This window comes from Engraulis encrasicolus, chromosome 13 (assembly GCF_034702125.1).
Source record: "Engraulis encrasicolus isolate BLACKSEA-1 chromosome 13, IST_EnEncr_1.0, whole genome shotgun sequence".
NCBI classification, from domain to species: Eukaryota; Metazoa; Chordata; class Actinopteri; order Clupeiformes; family Engraulidae; genus Engraulis; species Engraulis encrasicolus.
The window spans coordinates 51,862,393-51,882,861 of NC_085869.1; the positions used below are offsets into that span (position 1 = coordinate 51,862,393).

General features: G+C 42.2%; 1 protein-coding gene across 3 annotated transcripts in view; it reads left to right on the top strand.

The window, feature by feature from the left end:
- uxs1 (UDP-glucuronate decarboxylase 1) overlaps positions 1-20,469 on the top strand; it is a 106,697-nt gene that overhangs the window by 23,256 nt on the left and 62,972 nt on the right. For 2 of the 3 annotated variants that reach the window (XM_063214223.1, XM_063214221.1), the window contains exons 2-7: positions 2,078-2,105; positions 3,327-3,375; positions 5,425-5,468; positions 10,197-10,229; positions 10,735-10,795; positions 16,302-16,482. In XM_063214223.1, coding sequence (XP_063070293.1) covers positions 2,101-2,105; positions 3,327-3,375; positions 5,425-5,468; positions 10,197-10,229; positions 10,735-10,795; positions 16,302-16,482 — 373 coding nt within the window. In that variant the 5' untranslated portion in view covers positions 2,078-2,100. The remainder of the gene's footprint in view (positions 1-2,077; positions 2,106-3,326; positions 3,376-5,424; positions 5,469-10,196; positions 10,230-10,734; positions 10,796-16,301; positions 16,483-20,469) is intronic. The other variant, XM_063214222.1, reaches the window with a different exon arrangement.

The window sequence follows — 20,469 nt, forward strand, 5'->3', positions numbered from 1 at the left end:
GTTCTATGGGCTGCCATAGACTTGCTAAGGAGAAGAAAGGTGACATAATAATCGTAAGAATACCAGCTAACACTATAGGGGCCTTCGCCAGCTTCGCTGCTTGGCCCCTAAAAAGCCTTTGTAAATGTACCGTACATCACCTTATTTGAATGCATCCCAATGGAAGGGGCATAGAAAAGTTTCTGATAGTTGCCAACTAGAAAGGACAAGAACTGGTAGAATATGAACTGATGTTCAGGAGGGAAGATATAGCCACTCCTCACATCTTGTGGAATGCACAGAAGTCCTGTGTTGGGTCAATGAATGGTGCAGCACAGTGTAAAATATGTACCATAACTGTATGTAGTGGGTGCATTCAATGTGCAAGAGCGCAATGATCAAAAGAGAACCCCTGCTTGAGTGCTGGTTTAGAAAACATAGCAGGCTGCATAGCAATTTTTGTTTGGAAAGACCTGTGATCAGGGAGTCAACAAAGAAAAAAAAGGTGTGTGTGTGCGTGCGTGCGTGCGTGCGTGCGTGACTGTGTGTGTATTGCTCACCTCATAAGGCGCCTGGCCCCTGTCACATTGACTAGTCATAAGGTCCCGGTTGGTTGCTTCAGAGGTCGCGTCTCAGAACTCTTCCAGGACATATCGGAATGATTTATTTACGCTTTTGTCCTTGAGTTTGCTGCGGCTGATGAAATTCCCATGTCCTCTTGTGCATAGCCTAGGTGCAGTACTCCTACATGGTGTAGGGCTCATCACACTGTGGAACCGAACCAAAAAGGAATTGGGTCTGAAATGCCAGGAATGTTCATACTTTTTCATGACAGAGTGGAGTGGAGTCTTTCGCTGAAAGTACAGGGCCGAAAACTCGCCACTCTTTCGCCATGCTTGTAGCGACACCACACAATTTCTGGCTCATTTTACACCTCGCGTTGAGCTAAGTAATTGAGTTCTACCTTTCTCTGGTTCTTCCAGCTGTTCAGTTAGTCTGCTGATATTACTTCTCTGACAGAACTCAGAGCACAGAGGAAGTATGGGAAAAAGGTAAAACTCAATCAATTAACTCAGTGGAAGGTGGAAAATGAGCTTATTTCCAGAAATGGCATATCGGTTTGATATCTTTGAAAACCTGTAGCCTTGCCTCAGCTTCATCAACAAAGAAACAGTAAAAGGTGTAAGACTGATAATTCTTAAATTGCCCTGTACCTGGCCTTTACACTAGGTCTTCTTAACCTGGCTTGCTCAAAATATACAAACGTAGCAATAAAGCAATACACATTTTAGTGAGACAAGGGAACTTTTACTTTTATGTATTTATGTACGTACTTACTTACTTTATTTTTAATTTAATCCCATAGAGACCATGAATTAAACAATTTCTCACCCCCTCTTAGCACATATTTCATTGTAACATAACATTTGTAATGCATGAGTTTATATTTGTGTAGTTAATATATTAGTTATGCCCTCTTTAAATGCCACCACCCTACTTGCTTAAGGAATAGAAAAAGAGAACTATTGAAAAGTTTTCCCTTTTGAAGGTCCTGTATGGATATAAATTGATTCTATTTTAATTTAAATATCCAATTATTTTCTATAACATTAACATTAATACTTCTTTATTTTTTAAATCCATGTTGAATGTACTGTACTTTTAATCATGTAGGCTTTAGAGAACCAAATATCACCATTGTTGTCATCATTACCACACACACACACACACACACACACACACACACACACACACACACACACACACACACACACACACACACACACACACACACACAGACACAGACACACACACACGCATGCATGCACACGCACATACACACACACCACACATTTTGCCCTCTCTTCTGTGTGGTTATCCTTGTGGAAATGTAAAAAATCCCTTCACAAAGTGACATTGCCAACAGGTTTCCTGAAGGTTGCATGTTAGCAAGCCAGCAATAGTCCAAGCTTGCATTTTTAATTCTCAATCCTGTCAGCCTATACAAACTTCTTTGTGTCTGCACATTACAGCTTAGACAAACTGAAGTTGTGTACAGGCGCACGTACACTTACACTCTCTGTTGTCTGTCTTTCAGCTGTCTGGGGAACCTACACAAATATGAGGTAAAGTATGATTTTATTGTATGTGTGTGCGTTTGTGCACATTTCAGTGTGTGCATGTTTGTATCTCCTATGGAATATCAGCCAGTTGCCATTGGCTTATTTTTTACAAGGACATGTTTTTGTTGAAACTCCAGTCACGTAGCTGGCTTGGACTTAAACATTATGTATTTTTCAGACAGAAGCATGACAAAGTGATTTTCTTTGGCATGATTTTTACTAGATACCTTTTGTCTTTTGCCTTGTTTTTTATGCTGTTTATCCTTCTCAGCCTATTCCAAACAACTCGCTTGATTGTTTTTTTTTGCTTTTTTGCTAGCTATGGTAGGAGCACTTAGGCGCCGCTATGCTGCCTGCTCTAGAGCTGCCTCTCTTTGCGTTTGCTTGTTGTATGTTTAACAAATATTGTTTTAGTTGATGACAAGCTTTGCTGATGACAGGCATTTCTGAAATGTGTGTTTGTTTCGGCATGCATCACTGTGCATGCGTGTGAGAACGCATACTTTAGGCACATACTGTATATGCTTTCTATATTCCCTATATTCCCTATATTTCCCTTTCAATTTTTTTTAGGTTGGGTGGGTTTTGTCCATAGATTTACTCGACTAATACCATAGATCTGCTGTTTCTGAAAATACTCAAACAAGCCCATGTGGCACCAACAACCATGCCATGTTCAAAGTCACTTAAATCACCTTTCTTCCCTATTCTGATGCTCGGTTTCAATTGCATCAGATTGTCTTGACCCATCTGCAAGCATTTTGTTTCCACCATGTGATTGGCTGATTAGAAATTTGCACCGATGAACAGTTGGAAAGGTATCCCTAATGAAGTGGCCTGTGAGGGTATATGTTAAAGGTAGATATAAAATATGTTTTTTTTGTTAATCACAACACTAAGTGTGTGCGTGTCATGATATGGTTTGGTGGTTTTGACAACCGAAAGAGAAGAGTTTGGGCATGATCTGGCATCTGGTAGAGCTTGTCGTCACGGCTACGGCTCTATCTTAACCACGGCAACACGTGCCGTGTGTTGACCCAGTTGCCAGCAGAGCTGGCTTCGCCACCGGCTTTCGAGGAGTACGACAGAGTGGCTGTGAACATCTGTGATCATCAGTTAACGCTCTTCATCTTCTTCTTCTGGTCCACATCTCGTCATGCTCCCTCCATATTTTCCCCCTCCTTTACTCTTCTCATCTGCTCTCTTCCCTTCTGTTGCCTCTAGGTCCATACAGGAGCAAGGAGAAGTACGGATAGAGCAGAAGATTGATGAGGTTGGTGGAACATCTCGATGAGTGCACACCTGTTGACCCCAGTCTGTTTGTCTCTTTCGGTCTGTCTACATCCATTTCCCTCTCTTCTTTCTTGTACCCCCACCTCTCTCTCTCTCTCTGTATCTCACACTCACTCACTCACTCACCCACTCACTCTCGCTCATTTACACTGTGTTGTCCAATGGACACTTTCTCAGTCCACCAGCCTCTCACTCCCTCTCATTTCCCTTTCCAATTCAATTCTGCTCCTCCTCTCTCATCTCCCACGCAGGGCCGTAACTACCATCGAGGACACAGAGGTCATGTCCTCTGTATTTTCTTTGGTAGGAATGTAAAATTGATCTATTGATGAAAACCGATATATGATCAACAATGATAAATGTAGTCTATATACACCACTCCCATTTATCCTCAAGGCAGTGATGATTAATGAAAACAAATGTAAGACTGAAGTGTTTGAAGCATTCTAAATGTACAGTATGCAGTACAGCACACAGTATTTTACCTCAGCAATTGAAAATGTCTGGTTACGGCCCTGCTCCCACGCCCTTGTGATGTAATCGCCCATGCTCGGCTAGCTCTCCGTTGCCTCATGACAAACACGCTCTGTAGTCTCCATTCCAGGGGCACAAATTTAATTACATTTGGTTTCTGAGTGCCAACCCACCTCCCGTTAATTACGATTCTCAGTTGGGGGTACAGTAACCGAGGGTTCCATTAAAAACAGCATGCGCTTTCTTCTTTTTGTTGTATAGTTGGGGTGTTACGTGGTTGTTTTGTTTTTTGTATATATATTATTTTTTAGATAATTGCTACAACTGTGTTCCATTCTTCTCATGTCAGAGCTATTATAACGTGTGGCGGGGTGCCGACAGCTCCGAACTTTTGACACAGCAGGGAAAAATATGGAATGGGTTTTTTGTTTGATTTACTTATTTGAATTTTACACACACACAAACTGAGCTGTGAGGTGGAATAAACAACCACATGTTGTGTTTCACAGCTTATTCGGAGACGAATGTAATTTGAAATGCATCCTCATTGTTCAGGAGACCTAAACAAAGTCATCGCCTATTGTACGTGAGTTACGTATGTACATACAGGCCAAGACACATTAAGACGTGCACACTGTAATGCAACAAAACATGTTGAAACACCACACACACACACACATACGCACGCCAGCACAACAAAACCCGTTAACGGGCACGTCAACAGACACACACACACTCGCAGTAAAACACAGCACGTTCGCGGTCATGTCAACAGACGCAACCGCGCTAACACACATGTACAGCTGGATGAAAAGGAAAACCTCATCATTGATGGAAGTTATCACCTCATTACCCAAACACCCAAACAGCTCCTTATCAGCATCCCCTAAAGCTTATTAGGCCTTGCCTTTTGCGCTATCTTCATGACCTTATGGTTCAAAGTACGCCAGAGCGTTCTCATTTGCCCGCACCCGCGCTATCCAAGCGGAAACTGAGGGAATGTGGTGACATTTGTCTTGCCTGAGGTTTCTTGAAAAAAAAAGGTTCGCAAATCATCATCATGCCAATGAAATAAATAAAAAGAACTTAAAAAACCCAAAGGAGTGTGCAAGCCTTTGTTCAGCACCAGGGATTGTGCTCAAGCAAAGCCTAAGTTGCCTCAGGATTCTACCACAGAAATGTAGATATTCCATCAGGCAGTGTCGAGAAAAGAAGTGTGGCATATGTTTGGCATGCATGCATGCCGCAAATGTTGAGCAAAGTGTGTGTGTGTGTGTGTGTGTGTGTGTGTGTGTGTGTGTGTGTGTGTGTGTGTGTGTGTGTGTGTGTGTGTGTGTGTGTGTGTGTGTGTGTGTGTGTGTATGTGTGTGCAAATGTGTGCATGCCTGAGAATTTTCAATTTTACATTGGCTCAGTGTGTTTTTTATATGCCCTACATTGAATCATCATAGTGAAGACCGCTTTTCTCTCATCTTTAAAGTTGTACTTTCATGGATTGACCGTTCTATCAGTTGAGCCATCGATCATTGTCTCTCTTTTTTCTTGTCTTCTGTAGGCAGTTGCTCCATTACGAGAGAAGATTCATGATTTGGAGTTAAGGTGAGTTTTTTTGTTGACCATTTTCTCTTATCATTCCCCAGCATCTCTCTCCCCTGTGTTTCTGCTGTTGTTTTTCTTCTTCTCTTTTTCTTGTCTTCTTCATATTTCTAGTGGATTTCTTGTGACTCTTGGTGCGATAGAATCAGCAAGGGGTTTATTGGCCCTCTTTGAAGAGTAATCCCATCATCTAAATTTCATCAAAATGGCCGAAGTATTGCCGTCAGTTGCCGGAGAGCAGAGACCATAGCTCTCGCGGTGTTGCGCAATGCCTCACATCAGGGAAGGCTAGACTTTCAGGGTTAAACCCCAAGATAACACGAGAAACCATATGGATTTCAGAAAGACCCGAGTTTTTGAGGACCTTGTTTTTCCCTTTAACGCTCCCCTGTTTTGTAACCTTACACACCATGAATGCCTTTTCCTCACTGATGGAAATGGCATGAGGTGGTCGTACGTGTATCTACTGTGTAAACCTCTAACCATCTAACCCAGCCTCACAATATGCACCGTTTTGCCAGTGAAATGCTGTACCAGTCGTCGAAAAACGCAACTACCCAAAGCAACGCAATGCCATGACACTACGCAGAGCCTTAAATAATACTTTATCATGTGTTCACTGCTATGCTGCCAACAGGCAATTTATAACAGGGGCCATATCTAAAGAGTTTAAGATACTGTATGTGTGCTGCGTGTGTGTGTATGTGTATGTGTGTGTTTGTGTGTGTGTGTGTGTGTGTGTGTGTGTGTGTGTGTGTGTCAGAGTCTGCGCAAAACTAGGCACGTATAGAAGCTGTACTAGGGTAGGAGGTATTGATGCCTCTCCCTTCTGTACAACTCGAAATAGGCGAAGGGAGTCACTGGAGAAATGTTTAGTGTTTGTCAGCGTGTTATTAGATGAGACTGCTTTTGTGGTGATGGAGGGCAGAGGAGAGAGAGCAAGGGAGGTATTCCTGCTTTGTCTCCATCCGCTCTTCAATTACCCTCTGGCTCAGGCGGGATCTCAGCATCCCATGCCTCCGCTCCGCTGTCTCGACAAAAGGCCCCCTTATACTGCTACAGAGGAATCCCCCGCCTCGTATGATGAGGATTGCTTTATTTATTGCCAACACTATTGACAAAGACTTGGGCGCTTCATATTTCAGTGTACGTGCATGGCTTGTCATATTTTTTGAAGCTGTCAGGTCTGTCATTGTTATGTTGTGGTGATCTCTGGTATCAATGGGTATTGTGGAGAGAGGTCCTTTATTGTGCTAATTTCATGCTCTTACTTTAGTGATGTGGGTTGAGGGAGAATGACAAGCGTGCCTGCTTTGTTAGCCACAGTCAACCAAAACATAATCCAAGCACATATTCTAAAGATTAAACACACCTATTCATCATACATCCATTTTGCTGGATATTGGGTGCTGTCTTGTCATTATATTGCATCATTAACAGCTGTTGCACATTGCAGACTGGTCAAACGGAATTTCAAACTTCTTTGCTAACCCTGTTACATAGATTTTTGACAATAAAGTACACTTGACTTGACTTGACTTGAGATGTACGTAGGGCACAATGTTCACATGCTGCATCCAAGCACAGTTCATGGTTCATGGTGCAGAGTTATGGTACCCATCATAGTTTAGAAAGAATTTGAATAGTATTTAAGTAGAAAGTTTAGTGAAGTGAAGTGAAGTAGAAAAAAATGTATCAAACTTTTTTTTTTCAAACTGAATGACACCTTAATGTCATCATTCTTCTCCTTCTTTTCATTCTCTGTATCCTGTGTGGTTGAAACTTGGTGTGTTGCATATAGTCTCCTTTTTTCTCTCTTTGGCTTTCCATGTCCCTCTGTATACAAAGTGTATGTGCTTCAGATGCATTGTCATCCTATGACACAGGATGTCTATATGCTGATCATGATGTAACCATGTTGTCCTTGAGAAATGAAGAAGAACACTCCATACTGTCACTGCAAATCCGCTAAAGGGTGAAAAAAATGGTGAAAGCCAATGGAATAGAAGCGTGAGATGGAGGGAGGGAGAGAGAGAAAAAAGGTGACGAAAAAGAGAGTGTGATGCAGACAGTAGCTATCAGCCTTGATCTTAGACCCATTTGGGAGAATAAAAGGAAGCCAGCTGAGCTGCGAGTCCGGCACTGCCACCCATCACTTGCTGACAGCTGGTGAATGTAATCTCCCATAATGAATGTTTACTTCAGTGGTCATTGAAACGCTTCTAGGAATCCCAGTGCTCTTTCTTTTTTTTCTTTTTTCTTTTTTTGGCTGGTTGCAGCAAATATCGACTGTTTGTCATTTGGACGAATGTTCAGAGCTGTCATTTTAGTCAGTAATTTATTTGATTGTTTGCTGGCTTGTTGGGGAGTGTGTGTGTGTGTGTGTGTGTGTGTGTGTGTGTGTGTGTGTGTGTGTGTGTGTGTGTGTGTGTGTGTGTGTGTGTGTGTGTGTGTGTGTGTGTGTGTGTGTGTGTGTGTGTGTGTGTGTGTGTTCGGGGGGTTGTTGTCTGACTCCAGGGTGGTTAACAAAGCAGCCAAGCACATTGATTTCAAAAGAAAAGCTGTACATATCTCTGTGTGAGCATCCCTTAATGCCTGTCTAAACTCCTCTCCAATTATTCAGTCCAGTTGGTCATCGAAAGATTTCCTGACAGAAGTTGTGACTATGGCATGTTGATTTATGGTACTAGACATTTCTTGTTGCTGCGATTGTGGATATGCATTTAGCTAGCATTTAGCCTCGGTCAATATTAATTAGCAAATCCAACGTCTTGGTAGATTGTGAAGGTTAGTTGTTAGTTAGTAGATTAGAATGGCGGTTAATTTATGGCTTTCATGTTGTGTGCTTTGTCTAACTCCCACCACACATCTGATGTCCTAGAATAGGGGTTACAGTTGTGTCACTGCGTGGGTGCCCGAACTGAAATGTTGTAGAACAGGCATGACAAACTCAACTTAACAGTGGGCCATAAATCAAAATCTGTCATGGGCTGAACTCAATTTTTTTTATGGGCTAAAATTTTGCGTGCACACACGTAATACTCAAATGCAAAGTTCACAAACACTCATTCACATTATATATGTTAGATCAAATGTGCCTGCCCTGCACATAGTTTGTGTTGCATATGTGTGTGAGAAGTTACTGATCTGGGCTCACTTGCATTAATGGTGTATATGGGCCAACTGTCCAAATACTAGAGATGTACAGGATCCAAGATCTGGTTCCGGATCCGGCAGGATAATAGGGTTTTTCAGACTATCCGGATCTGGCAGGATCTTAAGCAGTGGATCCGGTATCCGGCAGTTACCTAAAAATCAGGATCTGGGCCATCTCTTCTTTTTACATAGCCTAGGCTTTTCAGTCAGTCTTTCACAACCCCAATCGCTGCATGGAGTGAAAGCCCTTTGGAAGTGACTGTTGAAGGCAGTGTGGCAGTAAGCCAATGAGTCTTAAAAATAGTTTGCGCCAACGTAATAAAAAGAGCCCACGTGTGCGAGTTGGCTATGTGTTTCAACCCTTTCGTAGGATCCGGTATCCGGTTCCGGATCCGGCAGGATCTTAAGCAATGGATCCGGTATCCGGCAGGATCCTAAAAATCAGGATCCGGTGCATCTCTACCAAATACACATTTTGCAATGATCTTGCGGGCCAAATGAAAATGACTCCTGAGTTTGACATCCCCGTTGCAGAAGGATGTAGAAAACAACATGTGAAGCGGGGGTGAAGTGACTCATCCCACTGATGCTGCACCATATTGTGAATGGGATTGCATGTCCCTGGTGACCCAGGCTCGGGTCCGGCCTACCATACATCATCTTTCCAAGCTGACAAGCTGAGATGGTGGAGGAAACATATCTATCTATCTATCTATCTATCTATCTATCTATCTATCTATCTATCTATCTATCTATCTATCTATCTATCTATCTATCTATCTATCTATCTATCTATCTATCTATCTATCTATCTATCTATCGGAAGCTCTCTCTCGCTTTCAAGATCTTCGCTGTCCCATCCCCAAAAAAGGCACAAAAAAAACATACATGTAAGAAAGTAGAAAATACCATGTGTAGTATGGATCTGTAATAAAATGTAATTCGTCCCCAGACTGTTTCAGTCATTCTAGACTGTGTCAGTGCCTTACTGACTTGTCCAATGAGCTCAAACTCATCCGTGCAGTGCAAGCCTTGGACTGATCGATGGGCACGTTGGCTGGCGTACCTTCATGTTTTCTCCACTGCCAGAGATGTCAAGAACCTGGTTTAGAAGTCAAAACAGTTTCCTTCCAACAAAAGTAACTGCAAGGAATAACTGGGCTACCTGTTTGAAGTGCCCATTACAATAAGCATATTCAAGCTGGTTGGAACTTGGAAGAAACTTGTGGAAGGGATTTTTACTTTCTGAACCCGAGATTGACAACTCTGTCAGTCTGTCTGCCAGTGGAGTTTGCCATCACCAGATCTGCACATTTCTTGGTGCTGCTCTTGGCGTAGCAGATGGCACAGGCAATCAGAAAACTTGTTTTGCCAGATCACTGATGCAGCCAATCTTGCATAGCCGATAACAGTCTTGCGGCTTGTGCTTGTTTATCAGTTCAAACATGTCCATCCAAAGCTTAAGCCTCATGTAGCATGTAACAGCAAAATTAGGTTTCTTTTGGAAGATTGTAAGTCTCTTCATGCAGTGAGATAACTACTTTTTGTTGTCATTATTTTTTTGTTTGTCTGTAGAAGTTGGGTATTCCAAGGAGGTGGTTCATTCAGGTGAGTTAACTCGGAGTAAGTGGTTTACGGTACTCTTACCAAATAGTGTGCCACACTGTTTTTGGAACTTTGATGTAGAGTGGCAGCAGCCTAGATTATTGTTGCATAGGAATCGAAAAACATAATATTAAATGTATTGTAGTATTCAGGGGCCCATGGCTCGGTGGGCCTAAGAAATACGGACCTGGTAATTTCTCAATCCTTCCCCTGTCTCTGTCTGTCTCTCCCACTCATTTCCTGTCACCATCTTCAACCGTCCTATCTCAATAAAGTCTAAAAATCCCAAAAATAAATATAAAATAAAAAGTAGCATTCAATGTGTTAAAGAACTAATTAGATTTGCAGAAGGGTCTCCTACTAGCAGATTCTCCACTTCCTCTGAGTTAACGTACCCAGCCAGTTAAGTAAGTGAACCTGCTTTCTGAAATACCCCGCTGAGATGTTGAGAGGTGTCTGACTGGGTTGAGCCATGCTAATACTGCCCTGCTTCTCCTTTTGCTCCTAGCTTCTCGCAGAAGTACCCACCTGTGAAGTTCCTGTCTGAAAAGGATCGCAAGAGGATTCTGGTGAGTCATTAAAGCCTTTCTTTGAAAAGCCTTGTTTCACCCCTAAAGACGGACGGACGGACGGATCTCTCGGATATTGTCTCTCGAAAAAGGCAACCTCTGCAATGTCATGACTCCACGCATTACTGTACGGAGAATATTAATGCTTAGACTTCATTTTTCTGCTACATCCTGAGCAATGAAATGTTCTCTTGTGATTCAACCCCCCCTTTACATTGCAGCCAACAGAAACATGTAACCAAAAGTTGCTGTGTGCATGACCAGATTAGAGAAAACACGCACATACGAACTGAGAAAACACACACATCGTCAAGTGGGTGCTGGACTAAGCAAAGTAGACTGAAACGGCAAAAATAAATTAAGTCCAAAATGACCAGTATCCTCACTTACCTCCTGGAAAGGACAGACAGATAGACAGACAAACAAACAGACCGAGAGACAGACCGAGAGACAGACCGAGAGACAGACCGGGAGACAGACCGGGAGACAGACCGGGAGACAGACCGAGAGACAGACCGAGAGACAGACCGAGAGACAGACCGAGAGACAGACCGAGAGACAGACCGGGAGACAGACCGGGAGACAGACCGGGAGACAGACCGAGAGACAGACCGAGAGACAGACCGAGAGACCGACAGACAGACCGACAGACAGACCAAGCTCTGTCTAGCTGTAAACCCCAGGCAACCACCATGTTTTGGCCATTGAATTTGCACCTGGGCACAGAGCGCTCACACAGGTACAGGGTGTAGTAGGAGACAGCTTTTCCTGAGCAGATGCAGCTGTTTGGTGTTGGGTAAGTGGAGGAGGAGGAGGGGGTGGAAGAGGAGGGCACGGGGGCAGCTTTCATTCCTTTGCCATGCTTTCACGCTCCGCCGTGCACAAAGATGAGGAAACATTTTGTGCGGAGGATGAGCAAGCATTGGCTGTCTGGCTGCCTCTGTGATGGGGCCCACGTCTGCTGTTGAGAATTACCCTAACAGGTTTATTTGTTCCAGGCTTTTGTGTCTTGTCTAGTTGCTTCCTCGCCTTGGCTTTCAGCTGATGTCCTGAATACGGAAATATCCACCCATCCTTGAAAGCGGTGTGTGTGTGTGTGTGTGTGTGTGTGTGTGTGTGTGTGTGTGTGTGTGTGTGTGTGTGTGTGTGTGTGTGTGTGTGTGTGTGTGTGTGTGTGTGTGTGTGTGTGTGTGTGTGTGTGTGTGTGTGTGTGTGTGTGTGAAATTAGTTATTTTGTTTTGTTTGTGATTGCTCTGAAAGCTATCATTCCAAGTTTGGTAGCGTAATCAGTGCATTTTTGTACAAATAAAACATTTCATTTTATTTTGGGCACACAACATTTTTTTCTCTAATTTTCTTTGAAATTATTGCATTGACGGTGGAATACCAGCTGTGTAAATTGCATTTGGATGTTCTATTAAGCCTTTTTTGTTTTGAGTTGAAAATATTTTTTGTCACCCAGTTGAAGCCTACAATACGTCCCCTCCAACTGAACAAGGTCGACAAACCTACGTTGTGTGCCAGCCAACCCTCAAAAAAGCAAACCATTTTCCGACTGAGGGACTGACATAACGGTGTATAGAGTTATTGGACGGAACTGAAAATAAATCCACTCCATTCATAAGTCCACCCAAGATTCTTCTTCCAGATCACTGATCCATATCTTTCTATAACCACTCCCTCCCTCTATCCCTCTATCCCTAACACCCTGGCCCTGTCACTCTTTCCCAGCCCACAAACGTTTATTTCCTTCACTGTATATTCTCCATCATTCTAGCAATGTCTGCGCTAACCAATCGGAACAATTCCCCCGGTCACCAGATTGCTTCAGAAAAGCTTTCCATCAGGTTTTTGTAACATTTTATCACGACTGTATAGGCCTGTATGTCTAACGGCAGATTGACATGAATCATTCTGAAACCAATTGTGTATGCTGCAGAGGCCATGCTTCAGAGAAAGGGTTAATGTCTCGTGTTCTCCTTCAGAGAACCGAGGGTTATGTGCGTAGCCCATTCATTTTTCTTCTGTTTGTTGTTCCTCTCTTTCTCTATCTCTACGACAATGTGCCCAACATATCCATTTTGCCCCTTTGCATCAATACGCGCAATCCCCCTACTACCAGTGTTGGGAGTAACGCGTTACAAAAGTAACTAATTACTGTAATGCATTACCTTTTTGAGTAACGCAGTAATGTAACGGATTACAGCGGAAAAAAACGGTAATATGTCCTCGTTACAATGCAAGTAACTTGCACATTACAACGCATGTTTTTACGCATGCTTTATACAATGTTCGCGGATCACCGCGAGATCAGCTATTGCATCTGATAGCCTACGTCTGCGCAGAGATTTTAAAGTTCCACACAGAACATTGCTTCCTCTTTCATGCTTCGTCTCTCGAAATGGCATGCTGACAAAGGATGACCGATCCAGCTTGCTCGTTTTCAAGATGGGTATATGCCCACTACTTTGACGTAATTGAAAATAAGGACGCCAAGAACATTTCAGTTGAATGCACACTGTGCTTGAAACCCAAACCGCTTTCCACGTCGAAAAACAGTAGCCTACAAACAATTTGACGATTTGAAGAGGTGCCATAGCACCACCAAATTAGTCAGGAAAGGAGGGGATGCATACCATTCGCACGAGACAGGGACACGGCAGGGTATCCGATGAGTACGTTGCATCCCCCTCACTTTTGTTCAACTAAACATCACATTAAATAAATCCATTTGAAATAAAATATTATACGTTCGCCTGTCAAAGTAGGAAAATTGGACATGCTTGCTGTCGTTGCATCACTTTTAAATAAATCCATTATTTAAATAAATCCATTTGAAATAAAATATTATACGTTCGCCTGTCAAAGTAGGAAAATTGGACATGCTTGCTGTCGTTGCATCACTTTGTAGCCTATCACTGTAAATTCCTGCGCAATATGTTAGTTGCGTGAATAGAACTAGCTGTTTGTGCAAGTCGCAGAATATGCTGCCCGCGGTGCTGACTGAGCGCGCGTAAAAAGTTGTGAGTGAGTGACAAACTGATCTCCGCACAAAGTCACATGATTCAGGCGAGCCACGAGCTTGCAAACTGACTGGCTGGTATCCTCGCAATCATTTTTTTCTCCTATAATTTCGTTCATTGATAAGACATTTTCCCCGGTGTGCTGTATATAATTAATATTCAAAATGGGCCTACATGTAGCAATGCATCTTGTCTTTTATCAATAATAATTTTCAAACTCGTAGTGCAGTGAGGTGGCTTTATGTTTCAGCCAAGTGCAACGGAGCCTGTGCAGCATGCGTCCGTAATAGATTTAAAAAAAAAAAAAAACGGCGCTGGTGTGCATGGTAAGGTGTGGTAAGAAGAGAAAGGATTAATCATTGTATTGGTGAATCAATGTTGTATGTGGGTAAGACGCAATTCCTGAAAATGTTGTTTTTCAGTCTGCAGGCTTCCAAAACGACTTGTGGATGGCAGGTGAAAGTCATGCCACCTCATAGATTTGCACTGTAGATTGCCAAATCCTTATTTCCTGTCATTTTGGCAAAAGTAACTAAAAGTAATGCAAAAGTAGTGTAATGCCTTACTTTTTAAAAAAAGTAATGTTGTAATGTAAGGCATTACTTTTAAATGACAGTAACATGTAATAAGTAGTGCATTACAGTTTTTGAGTAACTTTCCCAACAGTGCCTACTACATCATAGATCTTCAATAGAAAGTCCAATACAACAAAAGACTCCACAAATTGAGATTTTTGTGTGCAGGAAATGGTCAAAAAAGGTACTGCAACTATGCTGCTCATTGAAGTTTTTACATTTAAGTTTACTAAGTATTAAACAAATATTTTCTAGTATGGTCCAGGTACAGTCATTTTTCTAGCTAAAAATGGCTATTTTTGGAAATTCAAAATGGCGGACCATGGTGAAGATCCCCCTTTTCATGTATGAAAAGTGCAATTTTTCCAGTCATAATGAAAACTTACAATTTGATGCTGGTGGTAAGTATTCATGAAAAAGGTAACATTAGTGAATGGGCAGCATGGATTCTGGAAATAAACAACTAAAAATCTCACACAGTGTCCCTTTAAAAAAAACATTTAAACATTGGAACATTAAAATAGCATTTTTCTCATGAAATAGGCCCACGAGTTAGCCATGGGTTATCTTCGTAGGAGAGTTCAGCCTCAGGGATAAACAAGAGCAGTCAGGGAATGCAACCTGGACCCCTGGCCACCGCTGCTAGGAAGGCTTTGAATAAAGATGGAGGAAGACCCAGGAGGAACTGGACTACTTCACTTTGGCTAAACCCGGGAATGACGGTCGGAACACCTTCAGTTTCCTAATTAAATTGCTTGAAGAAGGTCAATAGACCAAAACGTCACAGTGAACAGTGGGCGGGACCTTTCTTGTCTCCTTTCAAGGACTTTTTCTCATGTCAACATGTACCTAAACGATGCGTAATTGTGAGGACATCTGCACTTTTAAAATGGTGCAATTGAAAGGAGATGTATACACAGTGTTTACATGTGTGTTTCTCACATGAGATGAGATCTTTGAACAAAAAAAGATTGAAGACCTCTGCACTATCTAATAGCAGGGATTTTTAAGGGTTTTTTGAGAATTCATTCATTCATTCATTCAAACAAACGATGTTAAATATCCCTTCCCCTTATGCCTTAATGAATGGGATAGCATGCAGTTCAGTATCCCAAATATTATCGTCATATTAAAAGATCCCCAGTGAACATTGCCTGTGAACATAAAAAACGTTTTCCAACTACGATATCTCGGATAAGCCCTTATTTAGGATTTGTAAAAAATCGGGATGTGTTAGAGGTGGAGTACATGGAAACACTTTGTGCTGAATATCGAAAATTCCCTTAGGACGTTATTGGTATCCAGGTTATACACATTTGAAGGTAATTCTATAACAGTCAAGAAATCGTAATACTGGTATTTCTATGTACACAGGGATATATTCATATTGAGATCTTATCCCGTAGTTGATCATAACTGAGGTTAGTCTCATATTCAAGATACGAACATATGAACACACTTCAACGTTTCCTTCAATTATGTTTAACATGGTAGACCAAGTTGAGTCCTAGGATGTGTCACCAGTGCATTAAAGTGAAACCAAGTTAGGGATCCTGAAGGGGCGTGACTTTGCATTGAACTCCATTCATTCTCCTAGTATCCTAAAGAGGCATGGCTGACATAGGATCGAAGCTGAGAGCATGGCATCATGTGGATCCTGCTTATGAATCTTCTCTACCTTTATAAATGTTCTCTATTTCCTTCTGTTTCTCCCTGCCTCAGATCACGGGAGGTGCCGGCTTCATAGCCTGCTTATGAATCGTCTCTACCTTTTATAAATATTCTCTGGTGTCCTTCTGTTTCTCCCTGCCTCAGATCACGGGAGGTCCCGGCTTCATAGCCTGCTTATGAATCGTCTCTACATTTTATAAATATTCTCTGGTGTCCTTCTGTTTCTCCCTGCCTCAGATCACTGGAGGTGCCGGCTTCGTGGGCTCGCACCTGACCGACAAGCTGATGATGGATGGTCACGAGGTGACGGTGGTGGACAACTTCTTCACGGGCCGCAAGCGCAACGTGGAGCACTGGATCGGCCACGAGAACTTCGAGCTCATCAACCACGACGTGGTGGAGCCGCTTTACATCGAAGGTGAGTGAGTGAGTGAGGAGGTGTATGGGATTGAGTCGGTGGTTCAGAGCAAGTGCATGGCCGTGCGTGCATAGAGTACACACTTGCGCTCACGCATACAGTGAGTAAGGGTGCGTCTGTGGTTTAGAGTAAGCAAGCACACAAACACCCAAACTCCAACACGGGCGGACCGACCGGGGTGGTACCTGAGACACACGCACGCACGCACGCACGCACGGACACCAATGTGATGCAGACTGTTAACAATGAGAGGTTAGGGCTGTGTGCATTGTGGTTCACAGTCAGTGTCAGGTTGATAAATACTGCTCCCAGTGATGACCCTGAAAGCAAAACAGACAAACAAAGAGCAAACAAACAAAATGGGCAGGAATGCACACATGTACTCACACGTGCAAGATGATGGGCGATGGGCGGCAGACTATGGACAGCATGCTGTGTGTGGGTGACTGAGGATAATGCACTGATGTGTAATCACCACTGTGTCCTTTGTGCTGGGGTCGCATCAGGACTGCACATTAGCCTCTGCCTACTGAGTGGTATATGATATCCATAATTGTGTGTGTGCGTGTGTGCGCACGCACGTGTGAGCATGTGCATGTGTATGCTTGCATGTGTTTGTGTGGGTGAGAGAGATATCCAAAGCTATTACTCATTGTGTTATGATGAGAGCACTCTTCACTGTGCATGATCTGAATCTCTTGAGACTAATTGTGGTGAAAGAGTTTGAATGTTTTTTGTTCTTTTGTTGTTTTTTTCTGTATCTTTTCATGTTGGCGTTTATGGGAAGGCTCTTGCTATTGTACGTCTCCCTACATCATAATACTATGGGTGACCATTGCATAAAGAGCTTTCAGGGGTAATGAATGTACGAATTATGGCGGCAATGACCTTTTTATTAACAATATGACCATACATATGGACTCCATGCGGTCCGCTCACCGTGGAGGACAGACGACTAATGAAACATGACAAATTACTTTCCAAGAAAAGTCAATGGTCAATCGTGACGTCGTTATGGCACAGTATGGTCATCTTTCTTTCTCCACAGACCATTGTTCAGCTGCAATTCAAACACTGTTATTTGACGGAACAGTGGTTATAATTATTTAAATTCCCAAATGATGAAGTGGGGAGTATTTTTTTCCTTTTTTTTTTTTTTTTTTAAAGCGAGCCAATTATTTCCCTCATTTTATTTTATTTTTTCCCAGAAATTATTTTGGCGGGCAGTGTGTCATACCTAGAAAAATGAGCGGGGACCTTCTCCAATGAGGCGCAGTTTCAATCATCAGTCTGCTGGAAAATTGCAGCCATCAGCTGACAGAGACCTCCTCTTTATGCATATTCTCTTTTCTCTTTGCTCTTCATTTCTTTTGTCCCTACCTCCCTACAACTCTCCTCTACAAGACCATATGACTGGTTCCTCTGTTAGTTTCATTTCTTTCCTTCATTCTTTCCGTTTATCTCTTTCTTGTTCTTTTCGTTTATCAATTTTTTGTTATCCATCGATCCATCCATCAATCCATCGATCCATTCTTCCATCCATCCATCCATTTTTTGCCCACCTATATAGCTTTAGCTTTCCCTCTGTATCTATTTTTTTTATTTGTGCCTGCCTGCCCATTTCTTCCCTCTCGCTCTTTGGGGTATTGCCACCAGACACATTGTGGCACTTTTTTTCTTTTCTTTTTTACAGCACCTGCTTTAGCTCTGTCTTAAGGGACCAGAGCGGCAATAATGCATGGTGGAATGTGAAGGTGAAGGCTTTTGTGAGTCCATTTTCTACCTGATTGCTTAATATCAGAACCTGTAAACAAAATCTGAAATAGAGGTGGTATCTTGTCTCTCTCTCTCTCTCTCTCTCTCTCTCTCTCTCTCTCTCTCTCTCTCTCTCTATCTATCTATCTATCTATCTATCTATCTCTTTCTCTCTCAAGCACCTCTTAAGGTGCACACAAACACACTCTCAAAATGTCTTTCATATTTATGCCCTAATTGGACTTTTAATGCAGTTATATCCATTCAGCTCAATTCCACCCCTCACCCCATTGCATTTCCCCAAAAAAGCTTGGAAACCCAAATCAATTGGGAGACGCTTACATGTTATACAACCAAGAGTACCACAAAGGCTTCGTGGCTAATTTGGGTTTAGCAAGGTGTCCACAACTGGAATGTGGGACCAATTATACATTTTTGTTATGGCACACACAGAATACTGGTCATAGGTTTTGAAGCACTATTGTCAATGTCTACAATGTATATTGGATCCCATTTGCAATATAAAATCACCCCACAGACCTCTCGAATTGTATTGGTTTTAAGTCTTTGCTACATAGGAACAGGTATTATTTGCAAATAAAAAATAAAAAAACACACATTTTGGCTTACATCAACAGTGAACAATTAGGTAACGAAACTAATAATTTCACCCCATGTGGGAACACATTGAGACTGGTCTTCATTGTCCAAAGTGTTGCTACTTCTATCTATAAAAAAACCTGTGAAGTGTCCAATATTGATATCACGTTTTTTTCAGGCAATATTAAAAATAATTGGGCTGAACAATCACAATCACGATCTTCCCTTCCTTCAGCAGTATGAATGGAAGGCCATAGAGAAACACATAGTGGTGTTCTGCATGAGTGTTGGGTAGCAAGTCTGCTCTGTGCTCGCAATTGCTCAAGTGGAGGGGGATGTATTGAGTTTAGCGTAACCTTCCTTTTGACAGTATAGGCAAATACAAAAAATATTGTTTCAAATCGATATAAATGAAATTTGATATGATTATTGTTTGACAGCAAAATTGATATCACGATATAAAGTTGATTTATTGCACTGCCCTAGATGCGATGCATGATAGTGAGCACATCTGCACTGTTCGGTAATGGAAATATTGTGAGAACAGCGAAGCACTATTAAAATGAGGTGAAATACACACACTGTTATAAAATGGCATTTCATGATGTGCTAGGCTTTTGATAGATTCAGGACCTTTGAAGTCTCAAAGTTGTCCCCAGCTGAACTCCCCTGAAGGTTTAGACCTAATAAAATAGATGGGCCAAAACTTTTCACTTGGAAAACAAAAGTTCACAGCCTCTATTAAAAGTCAGTCGATCGGGAGTGGGCGGGATGGGATTCAAGTTGGAGATTTTTTTTGTGGGGGGGAGGAGGATTGGAGGACTGTGTTTTCAATTGAGTTTGGAGACAAGAGGCCCAGCCAAATGTCTACTCCAACCCAGACAGAAAAAAGAGGTGTTGGGAGGAAAGGCTGGGCAAGAGAGGATAGGAAGGTGGTAATGGAAAGACTGAAAAGGCTGAACAGGTGGGGAAAAGTGTGAGACAACCCCATCGCTGCATCACTCCTTTATAAGTAGCAATGTGGAATGTTAAGGGAAGTTGTTATATGTCAATCTTTAAAAGCCAAAGCTGTGACAAAAGCTTTTTTTTCGACATGCCATATCAATTGTGATTAAATTATCCGTAGTATGACTGGGCAATACATTTTTACAAACTGCAAGTTTGTACAGGGGTTGTACAAAATAACTGAGACACCTGTCATTTTAGTGTGGGAAGTTTCATGGTTCAAGTGGACCAGCCTGTTGGCCAGTCTTCATTAATGGCACATTGCACCAGTAAAGTGAAGTGTGAAGGTTCAATTATCAGGGTAAAAGCAAGGTTTTGCTCAACATTTTGCAATGCACACAACATTATGGGTGTCATGTCAGAGTTAAAAAAGGAGAAATTCTTGGTATGTGTGTAACTGTTGCATCTTTGACATAGAAAGCAAGTCTTTCTGATGGGGTACAGGTCTTTTCGTCGAATGGATTCTTGAGAGGGGACCATTCGAACAAAACGTTGGACCATTAGTATAAGGCAGGGGATCTTTAGTCGAGGACGGTCCGTCTACCGCAAAAGCCTACGAAAGGTCCTTAAAATTGAACTAAAGATCCTTAGGTTTCAACTAAAGGTCCCTTCAGTCTGCCTATATTA